This window comes from Phaethon aethereus, assembly GCF_964289735.1.
Source record: "Phaethon aethereus genome assembly, chromosome: 14".
Classification (NCBI taxonomy): Eukaryota; Metazoa; Chordata; class Aves; order Phaethontiformes; family Phaethontidae; genus Phaethon; species Phaethon aethereus.
In genome coordinates, this window is record NC_138590.1 from 21109268 (window position 1) to 21123178 (window position 13911).

A 13911-nucleotide genomic window follows, 5' to 3' on the forward strand; every position below is an offset into this window, starting at 1 on the left:
CAGTATAAATGCAAATATCATATTTGGCCAGGAAATAACTTTCCCAAATAACTGTTAGTGTTAGCTTATTTTATACAAAAAATCCAGTACAGTTTTCTGTAATCATTGAGTTCTGTAATAACTGTGAATCTCTTCATGCCCATACTTCTTAGTTATTAGTTTCTTGTGTGTGGATTTTTGTTTTTCTTACTTCCACTTGTATAGTGACATGATTGTGCTCGCATGTTGGTGTGTGTGTATGTGCGTCTTAGTATAAATTTTCATTTTTCAAACTGTGGATTTAAGAAAAGTCACTTACTGAGAATTCTTTATGGCAATGTGTAATGTGTGCTTTTCCATTATTGAAAGAGATAGACTTTTTCATATAAATGTTAAAGGCTCAAAATTATCATCTTGTAGTTCTAGTAGTATCCAATTTGTCCCTCTAGAACTTGTCAGTCAAAATACATTCAGTATATCCATCTTGTTGGGATGAGTAGAAAAGTAATAGGATAATGTAGCATTCTGGCTTTCTTATCTTTGGATATTTCCTTGCCATTTTGCTTTAGTATGTGAATAAAATGGGGTTTTTTTGCAATCGGTCTGCAGTTCTAAATAAAACAGTCACAATCTGAAATTGTTTTATTTTTACCAGTTTTTGTCCAAGGCTCTGAATTAATGTTAACCTTTCAAAGTCAGGATTTAAGGTTTATTGGAGTTCTGCTCCCTATTATATGGCTCAAATTCAAGCTACTGTTGTCTTTTTTCCAAGACCAATAGGAATATGCCTTAAAATGACAGCATAATTAAACAGTGGAACAGATAAAAAAAAATTTGCTATAGAGATCTAATAAAGACTTTTTTAATAAATAGAGCACTTAATTTTCAAGTATTAAAGCAAATGTCTAAAAACTAACAAGCTTTGTGCTGTGCAGAATTACACATTAATTAAAATAAAAAGCTGTCTAATTTGCCTGGTAATATGGGAATTACTGATTGTAAAACACAGGAAGGAAATTCAGTAACAATGCATTGCTTTCCAATTTAATTTTGAAAACAATCTTTATTTATATAGGTTGATTATTTGTAAATTAAGTCAGTAAAGTGCTAGGTTTTGGTTCTGAGGTACTTCATTGTCACTTACTGTTTTCTTTCCTTTTTCCTTTTCTTTTTTTTCTTCCCCCCCCCCCCCCCCCTTTTTTTTCTCCTGCTTTTTACAGGTGTCTTGCCCGGCATGGCCCCTCCCATTGTACCTATGATCCATCCTCAGGTTGCTATTGCTGCTTCACCTGCTACGTTGGCTGGAGCAACAGCAGTCTCTGAGTGGACGGAGTACAAAACAGCAGATGGAAAGACTTACTATTATAACAATAGAACTTTGGAGTCAACATGGGAAAAACCTCAAGAACTGAAAGAAAAAGGTGCTTTGTTTTGGTTTTGTGTTTTTTTTTTTTTAATACAACTGTATACTAAGTAAAATTACTTAGACCATTAATAGTTGTGTTTGAAAATGTGGAAGAGAATATTTCTAATCTCCCTTAAGAATATTTTTAAATCCTGATACAAGTGTCCGTTTGAGTTGGTCTTGAGTCTGAAAGTTATATTTTCTTTGTTTCCCACTGTGTTGTAAAAGTATTTGGTTCTAGAGTTGCTTCCAAATCCTGTGACACATGGGTAAATGTGTGCTTCCACTCCAGTAGAAAGTAAGTACTTTACGTACTCACGTGTTTGAGAAGATCCCAATTGCAGAAAGAAAGTGAGGGGAAAATACAGTTACTCTAAAGACTGTAAAGCAGAGAAGAATGGAGATCATTGGAATGCTAAATTTCACATCTTCAAAAACTAAGTATATAAACAGATTTGGAATATGAGGAAAAAATAACTTACACCCCCTGTATGCATCCCTAAGTCATATTCTGGTCATACTCTGTGACTTATTTATTTGAATCCACATTATATCCATGGGTGGTGTTATATTGGAGGGAAATTGTTCTTGTATCATAAATAAGGAAGAAGGGGCAAAAATCTTGTGGCTTTTATTCAGTTTATAAAGTCTTTTAGGAAAAAAAAATCCAGTTGGACCCAAATAGTTCTTTCTTTTATTGTCTGCTGAATTTTTCAGTTACAAAAAAATCTTTGTTTAGACAAATTCAGAACACTTACACATTAGCTACTTTAATACTCATCTTTCTAATAATCCAGGTTTAAATAATAAGTCATCTTTTTACTGATGTGAAAACATCTAAGACAGCAAATATAATCTTTACTCAGCAAAATTGGTACATTTTGTAATTTTTTTTAAACGGGTGCAGAGCAATCCTCGGATGATTCTCCATGATTTTTCTCTGATTTTGTGGTTGGTTTTTTTTGTCAACAGCATTTCAAATCTGAAAGTGGTCTTCCATCTTGCACGGTTTGGTTGCAACTGTTGGTAGATATTTTTATTAGTGTTCCAGCTATTTCTATTGATACACTTTAGTTAGCTTTTTAATATAATAGGTTGCCTTACAATATTTTGTTTTCCAGTCCCAAGTAGATCTTGGTACAGGAGACAATCATGTCTTTAAGCAGACACTGTAAAGCCCAAGAAGGACAGAAAGTGGTGAAAATACATTAAAAATAAGTTTTGTTTTGCTGTTGTACTTGGCAAATCATACTGATAAAAATAAACTTATTGTGGTTCTATAACGGTTTCTTAAAAAAACTAAGGAAAATGCTATCTTTATTTAGAAAAAATGGAAGAGAAGATTAAAGAGCCAATTAAAGAATCTACAGAGGAGCCTTTACCAATGGAGACAGAAGAAGAAGAACCAAAAGAAGAACCTATAAAAGAACTTATAAAGGAGGTAAAAGACCTTGCAACCAAATAGTCAGTATCGCCATTTTGAATCATACATCCTACAGGTGTGGATGCATCTGTAGACCAGGCATATTGACAGGAGACATGGTTAGTAATTTGAGTTCTTAAATTCCTGGGGTGATTTTGAAAGCCTTCCTTTTTGGACTCATAGCTCTTTTTCTTTTTTTTTCCTTTTTTTAATTAATTTTTTTACATAAGAAAAAATTGTCATTTAAAAGAAAAATACAGAGTATGTGAGTTAAGAAACTAGTAAGAACATGGGAAAAAAGTTAGCGAATTACATAGACATGATGTTCTCTTGCTGATTTTAAGGTGTTCAGAAAAATGAAACTTGTCCTGAATGTTTGAGGTTTTTAATAGCTTTTCTCTATTTCTTTCCTTCTTTATTTTGAACAGTTTTGAAGCAAAGCTTACACATTCTCTATGTGCTGTAACTGATAAGTTTAGTCTGTTAGGAATGTGTTAGGAACAGTAGAAAATGTCTGTAGTGTTTACATTGCAGTAAACAAAATGAACTTTTTTTCTTGTAAGGCATTTTGTCATGCTGAGAAAGCGTAGTTCTTGAAGATGCTAAGGTGTTTGAATAAAAATTAAAGCTTTTGTACTGATTTCTGTGAACTTCAATGTAGCTTAGTAGTCAAAAGCACAGAATTCAGTGGCTGTTTTTTATTACCACTCTACCCTGTTTACTTTTGAGGTAGTTGCTAGTTTCCTTATTTCTGCTACAAAGGTTATTGCAGATTTTTGACTGTTTCATACTCCAAGTCTCATTTTCAAGTAAATCAATTTTAAGAATAAATCAAAGTTTCTTTGTAAGAAACTACACCCTTGCCCCTGTATTCAGGCCTTGATTCAAGGATTCATGCAGATATAGGAAGGCATATATATAAGGTTTCATTGAAGTCAAAAGTTAAGTAAACATTCAGAGGTTTTTCTGAAGCGAGATATTTTTTTTTTTTAGTAGCAGTTACTGTTGAAACTCCATTGCTTCTGTTGCAAGCATGGATGAAGTGCAATCGTGAGCTGTTTGTGAGCATTGTTTCAAAATACATTTCCTTGTTTAAAACAATTTAGTTACTTTGTAATAAATAATTAGCTAACTGTCATTGCCTGAATCCTGTACCCTGTTTTTCCCTTGAGGAGCCAAAAGAGGAAGAAATGACTGAAGAAGAAAAAGCAGCTCAGAAGGCCAAGCCAGTTGCAACCACTCCTATTCCAGGAACTCCATGGTAGGTAACGGTTTTCCCCCTGGCCCGCTACTGTGGGACTGAAGCATCATTTCCTGTAGCCACCGGGAAGGTTGCTGGGTAGTCAGAACAAGTAATAGTGTGTGAAGTTCTTGGTATGCTTCTGACTCAAATAACACTGGATTCCTCCAACCAACGCTGTTCACACTGTGCCTGTACTCGGGGTGTTCAGTGGTGTGTGTATAGCCTTTCTGCCACGCGCTGACTGCAGTCCTGTGAGGTACGTTAACTGCGTACCTTTCATATCCCAGATCCCTTCGTCTGCCACCGATTCCTCCTGATCTGCTGTGGAATGATGGCAAAAAAAGTATCTTGGACTTCTTTTGCTTTTATGCCTTAGGGAACAAATAGGTGTGGCTGCTGGCCAAAAGAATCCTTTTTTTTTTTTCCCTGCGTGTTTCTTTTTTTTTTTTTTTTTAACTTGGCATAGATGCTCATCAGGTGCTGGTGTGTATAATGTCATGATAAGGTTACTCTTGCTGTAATGTACGTAAATCATCTTTGTGTGTTTGACCAAGGTAAAAATCTTACTGATGGGAAAGGGATATTGTTTTAACTTTCGCAATTTAGCCATCAATGCTTTTTTAATTATGTTGGATATTTAAAACAAATTATCTCTGTGGTTCTTACAAAATTCTGGCAAGATTATTAAGTTGCTTTTTCTCATATTTTGCGGGGCATTGAAGAGATGGGGTATGTTTTATCCAAAAATCTGATTCATCTCCTGCTAAAAAGCATTTTTAAAACTGCGTTTCAAATCAAGTAGCAGAGAAAAGTGATAATTCAGTATCCCATCTGGACAGTAGGAATGTCTGGTAGTTGAGCAGTAAGTTTTAACCTGGATCTGTCTTGTGACCATTATGCTTGCTTCAGTCTTTGAATATGGTAACAGTTATACAGCATGAACGAAGACAAAGATAATACAAGACTTCCTGTCTGACACTTAAATTTCTAGGTGTGTGGTGTGGACTGGTGATGAGCGTGTTTTCTTCTATAACCCTACCACTCGTCTTTCTATGTGGGACCGACCAGATGACCTAATTGGAAGAGCTGATGTGGACAAAATTATTCAAGAACCTCCTCATAAAAAAGGAATGGAAGAAGGAAAAAAACTTCGTAAGAGCAATCTTATTGCCTTCTTAAGGAGTCTCAGTATAATTTATCACTTATTTTGTGTTGATTTCCAGAGGTAGTAGCATTTAAATAAATGAGAGAAATGCAAGAACATACCGAAAACATGTGTCTAGCTTTGGAATTTAAGGAGGCTGGTGGGAATACAGATTTATAGACTCCTTTGGAAAAGAAAAAAAAACAGACTGATCAAGAAAGTAGATACTAACAAAGTTAATTTTCTCTTCTAAATGCCAACAGGCTGAACCCCCCCCCCCAGTTTTTACTGACTAAAAAAAGGGACTGTGTTTGTTTTATGAGCAAGAGGAATTTGAGGGCCAGAAAAAGATTAATCATTATGTACAAATGGGCTCTCACAGAAGAGGATTTAACTTAGAGAACATCAACTGGAATACAGTTTTGGAAACAGCTGCCAAGAGCAGAGAACATTCAAGAGGCTGCTGAGATGAGACTTCTTTCTAGCATGAGTTCTAGTAAATGATCCTGGGATGGCATGTGGCTTGGTAGTTGGAGGAGATCAAAGTGCAAGTAGGTAATCAGGAGATCCAAATGTGCTTCATTAGACTGTTTAGCCTGAGGGTGGTTCCCCCCACCCCCCGCATCCCCCCAGAATTAAGAGATCAGTGTTTGTCATTTTAAATCCAAAGTTGGCCGCAAGTCCATTAGTCCTGCCAACAAATTCCGATAGTGTTATTCTGAAAGTGACTGAAAACCATGTCTTCCTTTCTCAGAATACATAATTGCTTCACACATTGTCCTCTGTTTTTGCACAAGCTTCGTTTGTAAATTAAAAACTTTTTTCATAAATATAAAATCTAAAGTAGTATTGAAATCTGTTACAGTTAGAGAAGAGCATGAATCTACAGAAGAAGCAAATGAAGATGAGCCTATTAAAATTAAAAAGCGCAAGTAAGTTTGCTTTTTCAATACTAAGTGGTCTGTGTAGGTTAAATAACTGAAGTTTTTCATTTGAGCAGTGTCTATACTGTTTTATTCTGCAGAGTGGAACAGAAACTAATAGGATTGGTGAACACAGTCAACTTTCTGCTATTTTACTTTAGAAGCTCAAGTACTTGATATTTCTCTGAGCTTAAATTCATGTATAGAGGAAATAGTATCTCCTTTGGAAATCATTCGAAATAGAAATAAATGGTGTAAGTTGGTGAATCCAAGGAATGTTTTGAGTGCAGTTTATCATAAATAGTTTACTTCTGTTACTTGTTTACCCAGCTTGTTAATTCCTGTGCACAAGATTTTGTTGCCAAAAAATCCAGCCATCTAGATTTTCATAGTGATTATTCTGTTTTCACTCTATTATAAAGGTTTGAGGGTTTTATTTAAGTCTTCTGATCTCTTTCGCCTATTGTAAGTGATGTATGTCACTTCACTCTGAGTTACTTATACGCACTGTTTTAAAAGTAGTTCTACCATTTTATTTGTTATTGTGTACTCTTAGGGATGATCATAATGTTGTTAGCAACTAGGGCGAAGTGCTCTGAGTAAACATAAGTCAACAAACAGCACACTTTTTTCCAGAAATGGTTTGATGATTGGTTGTATCGCATTACAGCCTTTTTCTGTTGTAATGTTCGTAAGGTATTCTCAATTCGAACTAAATCCCTTGGCCATAGTCTTTTCACAGGGCCGCATGGTCTTGAACAGGAGAGAAGAAAGCAAGGGCGCAGTTAATGTAGAATCGGTTGCACATCTGGCGAGACCATTGAATACAACCAGAGTGTGCTAATTTCCTGGAGTCAGTTGTTGGCACTGAACTTACTGAGAATACCTTGCTTCTTGAGCTCTTTCAGTGTGAGAGCATTCATATTCAAGTCTCTCAAAGAGCGGCTTTCACGATTTGTAAGCCTACGCTTCTGAAGTAATCTGTTACATCCATTCTGTCCTGGTATAGTGCAATTTCTGACCTACAGGCCTGACATAGTACTTCTCAAGTTATACTGTATGTTTAATTTTTTTCAGGAAAGATGATAATAAAGATATTGATTCGGAGAAGGAGGCTGCTATGGAAGCTGAAATTAAAGCTGCTCGAGAGAGAGCCATTGTCCCTCTGGAGGCTCGCATGAAACAATTCAAGGACATGCTTCTAGAAAGAGGGGTCAGAGAAATCTGTGTGTGTGTGTATATGTAAGAAGAGGAGAGAGGGAGGGGGAGGTTCAGGCAGAGGTCTCAATTCTTAGCGAATTCAGGACGCGTTGTGCTTTATATGAGGAAAACAATCTCATCCTTCCTCTGATTAATGAATGCGCCTGGTGCAAGACTCCATGTTTCAAAGAATGTTACAGTTGTAGCAAAATTTTGATTTCAAAGTAACTGAAATTAAACAATATCAAGACAGACTTTTTTTTAACTTTTTTCCCAAGTTAAGTAATTACCTAATTGAAAGCTGCCTTTGAAAATGAATAGGACACACAAACTGGAGACATCGTTAAGATTTCTGGAAATGTTCCTACATGAGAAAAGCAGTAATTTCCACTGTAGTCTGTACACTCTTAGGCTTGAATGGGACTTTTTGCTTTTAGTTAACTAAATTTGAAATCTGCTTGATATCTATCAGTTTTGATAGATAAATTAGGCTATTAGAATATAAATTTATACAGTAACTTTAAAAAATGGAAGTGGTTCCAGCTATCTGTGCAGCTTTCATTTAGTTTCAATAGCTGGATTTTATGGGATTGTTTTAATAAAGCTTGTTTAAGATGAGCTCGAATGTGTTTAAATCAGTTTTTTTTTTTTTAGCAGAACTGTTTACACTCATAACATTTAGAAAAGGTATAGAGCAGGCATGGAATATGAGAACGTAGAATCTCAAGGCTTTCTTCTGATGTACTTTATTTTTTTTCAGATGTCACACAATAGAAATAGTAATTAAGTGTGTGTTGTTATTTAGGAGTTTTCAGAGCCAATTAGTGTTGAAACTTGCTGTGGCAGTCTCAATCATCTATTAGTGATGAAAACTTCAGGATGAGTTTGTTTCCCTATTTTCATCAGTTGTCCTATAGTTTTCAAGCAAAACTGTGCAACTTCTGTATATTTGAGGAAACTTAACCATTAGTTAAAATTTGACTTTTTGTAATTAAAGGTCTCTGCTTTTTCAACATGGGAGAAAGAGCTACACAAGATAGTTTTTGATCCTCGTTACTTACTTCTCAACCCGAAAGAAAGAAAACAGGTAAAAGTTAAGTCAAATTCACTCTCCATCCAGACACAGCCACTACGGGCTTTATCTAAGTTCTCAGTTTGCTTTTTTTGTTCCTGCTAACCTTCTAGACTATCAGTGTTGCAAGGGATTTTTGTTATGATTAGGGTTTGTCTGGAAACAGAAGAAGCCAGCAAGAAAAGAAGTGAGTTGATAGTTTTTATTTTTCCTGTGGTTGGAAGATCTAATATTTTAACGCAGTGAAAGCTATATGCATACAGAGAGCTTCCAAAACCTGAAAGAAATGGTGAGAATCATCAGTATCTGTTCAAAATATTGGTGTAATGAATTACCTATTTATTAAGAAAAAAAAAAGGTGGTGGGAAAAACTGAAGTGCATTTTTTATTGTTAAGCAAGTTCTCACTCAAGGAGCTTTTCTTCAAATGGATGTAGGGAAATAGAAAACTTCAAGAATACAGGAAATGTCTGCTGTCTTAAACATATGACCCAGAAAAATGTTAACATAACGTGAATGGGTAAGAAACTTCTTCACAGGTTTCACAGTATGTGTTTAGATACAGTACACTACATGTTCAGCAGATTGGCGTAATTTGCATATTCAGATGCAACCCTTTCTACCTCATCTATGTTGGATCTGTGGTGAGAGGAAAGGAAATAGGAGAAAAGGAGAGAATGGGGTTTTTCCTCCCTCTTGCCTAGAGGTTCTCTGGCTTCAGGTTTGTATATTTTATGTTGGTGACTGGTGTTTCTGTAGGTGTTTGATCAGTATGTGAAAACCCGAGCAGAAGAAGAGCGTAAGGAGAAGAAAAACAAAATAATGCAGGCCAAGGAGGATTTCAAGAAAATGATGGAAGAAGCAAAGATTAATCCAAGGTAGGAGCTTCTTTCTTGCTTGTATGCATAAGCTCTATTAGAATGAAGTATGTTGGGTGGCATTAGGTAGATAAACCTCTTTCAAAATGGGCAAAGAGAAGAAAAATCATCAGATATTGTTGAAATCTTCTTTTGCCTGCTTGTATACACCTAACCCATGAAAAAGTAGAACTTGTGATTTATAATAATTTACATATTTTTAGTCATTTTGAAGAAATCCCCAGCATGTTCTTTGGATTGTGCGAAAGGCCTCATGATCCACCACAAGTTTTCTGTAATAATCTTGTTTCTTTTTAAGAATATTGGTAGTCTTTGAGAAGTGCTAGGGAGGTTTCTTCAGTTTGGAGGGGCTGAAGGGATGTTTTTCTGGTTATGAAGTATGTTAATAATATGATAGAATGTTCTGATTGCTTTAATATAGAAATTATTACGTACCCCTCACATTCAGACCTACTTGCAGTGATAATAGTGATTGTACTAACATTCAAGATTTTATTGCTAGAATTGTTTGTTTCACAGCTTTCTTACATAGAGTTCATGAAATATGTGCTTGTCTCACCAGATGAACTCTAAAGCATTCTCTTTCAGCATCTCTTGGCTTATCTGGCATTAATTCTTTTACAATGAAATAACAACTCATTTGTTTCACTTCAGCTTAGTTTTTTTCAGTGTCCCATTTTGGAAATCTGGTGGAAGCCCGTGTTATGTTAACTTTTAAATTACTTCAAATCTGATTAATAACTCTTATTTAAAACACATGTCTGCTCATTTAATAAGGGTAGCAATTTCGACAGTAGTAGGCTGGGAAGAATGGAGGCATAGAAATGTTTTAAGAAAAAGTTTATCAGTAGTAAGTTTAATACATAATTCAGAAACTAACATGGACTATTATGTTAGCTTTGGTATCCTCAGCTTCCAAGATATCTCCGATGTGTCATATTGGGACTGACTCTTGCCTGACTATGGGTTGGGGTGGGAAGGAGAGTTCCAGCTGAAATACTGTCTTGTTTAATCTTATCCTTTGTCTTCTGGTTTCAGTGTTTGTCTAAAGATATTGCTGTACTTCTGTGAGTGCCAGACTGGTTTTTTATCATCTGTCTCAGTCCAATATACTCAAGAGTTTGTGTTCCACTTCACTTAAACAGCTCTTGTTCTTCAGTATAGCTGTACATTCACTTTCTAATCTTTTTGAATAAGCTACCAAATTCTCTTCTTGTTTCAATTTACCCTACAGCAACAGTAGGCTGGATTTTCCAAGTCTAATTATTTCCATGCTGTGATGAAAACATTCCTATGATTATAAGTGTCTCACGTATTCTTGGGGCCAGATTTGCATCAGAGCTTGGAAAAAGCACAGTAGTGGGTTTTTTTGAGGTAAGTGGCAGTACTATATCTACTGCACAGATTGGAATCTGGCCCTGGAGGTGAGAGAACGGTCAGGGAAATGCTATGGGGATAATGGGTTGAAAGCCCAGTATTACTGCATCTGCCCATAGTGTTTAAAATATTTTCAACTCCGTGTGTTTTAAGATTAGGCTATGCAATGTTCACTGTAGGACAAAAAATTGATTCAGCCGGTGTTCTATTGTGACTAATACCAAAAGGTGATTTTCTTGGTGAACTCTTAGCATGGTTTGGCTGCAAGTGAATGAACATAAAATTTTCAGTTTCACAGCTGTGAAATACCTGGACAGACTGGTAGCTGAACTGCTAACCCACAAAAAAGAAGATTATTGTAGACGACTGAGTTTTCTCATTTCTTCTTCTTGGTTGCATTGTAATATCTCTTCCTACACCTGCACTTTCTGCAGGTAGCTGTATTCAAACAAACCAACCAACCCCTGTAAGTCTCTAACAATACCTTTCATGTGTGTGCCTAAACCCGACTCCTTTCTATATAGTTAATTGATCAAGCGTCTCTGTAGTGAGACCATAGGATGTTGCCTTTTTTTTTTTTTAATTATGCTCTGGCATGTATTCTAGCAGAAGAAATATTTCTCTGCTGAACCTGCTTCCCAGCAAAGACAGCTCTGCCAAATGAGTTCGCTTGCCATTTTGTTGCAGAACTACTTTTAGTGAATTTGCAGCCAAGCATGCTAAAGACTCGAGATTCAAGGCAATTGAAAAGATGAAAGATCGAGAGGCCTTGTTTAATGAGTTTATCACAGCGGCAAGAAAGAAGGAAAAAGAAGACTCGAAGACCAGAGGTGAGAAGGTAAGGTGACTTTTTTTAGTTCCAGCAGTATGAATGATGTGAGTCTGAGTGAGATGGGACAAAGCCAGTGCTTGGTTTCCAGCATGCCTTCTCTGAGACATGGTCTTTTTCTTTTGTAGAGGTTTTACAATGTAAACACTTCACAGATGTCCCCTTGGTCTTTCTGAAGTATTTTAAGTTTGCAGGTATACTGACTTTTAGAATATATATAGAATTGGACTTACATTTATTTGAGAAGCTGAATTTACTTAAATAATCACACTTTTTTTTTTTTTTTTCATTTACCTAAGCAAGTAACATTATATTCTTAACTGGAATAATGCCTGATTTTTTTTTTTTTTTTTAAAGTTATATTATTCTGAAGCATTAAAAGGAAAAGGATTCTTGTCCTGTTTGGCTGGAAACCCCAGAACTGGCCATTACCTCGCTGTTCTCTCAGTGGAGACAGTAAGAACTTGAAATTCTCTGTAGGATACGCCGTTTAAATTTCAAACAGCCTCCATATCTTCTCTTTCCATCTAAAAGCTAGCACGTTAGTGACTTTTTAATCTTTCAGTAAATATATCTTATGTATAAACTGCTGCTTATTAGAATGAAAGGTCAGCTATTAAAGATTAATGTATTCCAAATGTCACTTGACCGTGTTGTCAATAGCAGGGAGCAGGCTTTCACCACTGGGAAAGGAGGCTACCATGGAGTTCACATCAAATATTATCATCAAAATATGCAGCCATTTACTTACATGTCCCTGTGTGTTGTGCGAATGGAGAAAATAACATCTAAAACCTAATCGTTTTTGACATTTTAAAGTCTGCAATATTTATTTTGTAGTATAAAGTTATTGCAAATTTCACCTAAGAATGCTTATAGAAGAGAAAAATGCTGAATAGCAAGTTAGATTTGGGGACAATTTCATTATTGAATAAGTTTTGCATATTTTTTTTAATCTAGGTACTTTGGTCTAATTTGATTTTGTATTCGATTTTTTTCAAATGTTGACTTATTGCTGATATTTTCAATAAATGATTGTGGTTTCAGAGGAGAACTGATGCAGTTCAAAACTAGACTTTTACACACTGCATTTTGATTATGAATATGGAATTTTTAAGCATTCTTGCAGCTTAATAGTGCAATTGAAGACTTAAAAAAAAAAAGTAAATATTTGTTGTTGCATGATTGTTCTAAAGTTGAAAAGTTAAAAGAAGAGAGATTGTGTTTGTTTGCTTTTGAAATAATGTTTTTTCTCCAAAAGCCTTTTGTAACCATTTTATGTATTCTGTTTTATAACAAGTGGATAGACTTTACAGTTATGTGCTGTGCGGCCTGTCAATCAGTTCAGTCTGACAGCTGTCAATCACTGACACGCAAATATTATGGGATTCCCTAGTGAGGAAAGAATTGGTATCTCTGTGTGGTGACTTTAGCCTCCCGCAGTTCCGGTACTTTACATTTTTTTAGTTTTTTTCCTTGTGAAGTGATGAGAGTTGTACCTGCAATGTATTAACTGCCAAAACAAAAAAGACTTCTAAATACACCTGAAATATTTTCAGTCTTATTTTCCTTTGATTTTGAAAGTGTTTAAAACATAAAAGAAAATTTAAGGCATTTAACCTGAAGCTTTCTCAGTCTGTTTTAAAAGTCCAAAATCTTTATTTAAGGAGGATCAACTTTACAGAAATCTTTAACGTAAGGGTTTTAAATTATATAATGTTTTGATTTTGCTTCATTGAGTTACAGCTTACTGGATGGTGATGGAGCAGCCAGCTTTTCAGATGGTTGTTTTTACTCAAATTACTGAAATTAGCCACATGAATAAAAACAATGCTGCTATTTCCTAGATGACCGAGATGAGGAAGTACACGGTGGGTTTGAGAATATTGGGAAAGGGGCTATGAGCTGGTAACATTGACCAAGCGGCTCAGGTACTGTCCCAGGACACAGCATTGTTCCATGTCCTTGAGATGAGCCGTGCCAGCAAATGAGCCTGACGTCCCGCTTTACCTAGACTTACTGAAATGTTCAGCTGCACACATCCTGCAGCGCACTGTGCTGATGGCTGTCTCACCTGTCATCTGTCCTGTATGAAGATCTCCTAACGGTTTTCTAAAATAGTCTAGGCAATCTAGTTACTGTGTATGCATATACTAAATTTGCAACATCAGAGAGCTATAATCGTAAAAGATTATTTCTTAGTGAGATGGTTTTGGCTCAATTTTTTGAGAAGCTTTTGCCTTTTTTTTAAATTGAAAACCAAATTGCAATACCTGCGCTACATATGTTGCGGATGACTAAAGTTAAACCCATGCTTTAAAAGCATTGAAGGTCTGGAAATGTCATTCGTTTTTCTCGGGAAGGAGTTGGCAGTACCCTCCTGGTTTTCGGCTAAGTTGGTGGCTGGTGAAGCAGCAGATGGCCCAGCTGGCATCTGTA

At 35.8% G+C, this 13911-nt stretch overlaps 1 protein-coding gene across 3 annotated transcripts in view; it reads left to right on the top strand.

The window, feature by feature from the left end:
• Positions 1-13911, top strand: part of TCERG1 (transcription elongation regulator 1) — a 32595-nt gene that overhangs the window by 11388 nt on the left and 7296 nt on the right. Inside the window, exons 6-14 of one of the 3 annotated variants that reach the window (XM_082006264.1) lie at positions 1200-1400; positions 2710-2825; positions 3980-4068; positions 5042-5202; positions 6042-6126; positions 7195-7330; positions 8315-8404; positions 9148-9266; positions 11331-11481. In XM_082006264.1, coding sequence (XP_081862390.1) covers positions 1200-1400; positions 2710-2825; positions 3980-4068; positions 5042-5202; positions 6042-6126; positions 7195-7330; positions 8315-8404; positions 9148-9266; positions 11331-11481 — 1148 coding nt within the window. Of the gene's footprint in view, positions 1-1199; positions 1401-2709; positions 2826-3979; positions 4069-5041; positions 5203-6041; positions 6127-7167; positions 7331-8314; positions 8405-9147; positions 9267-11330; positions 11482-13911 lie in introns of all 3 variants that reach the window. The other 2 variants (XM_082006263.1, XM_082006265.1) reach the window with 2 other exon arrangements.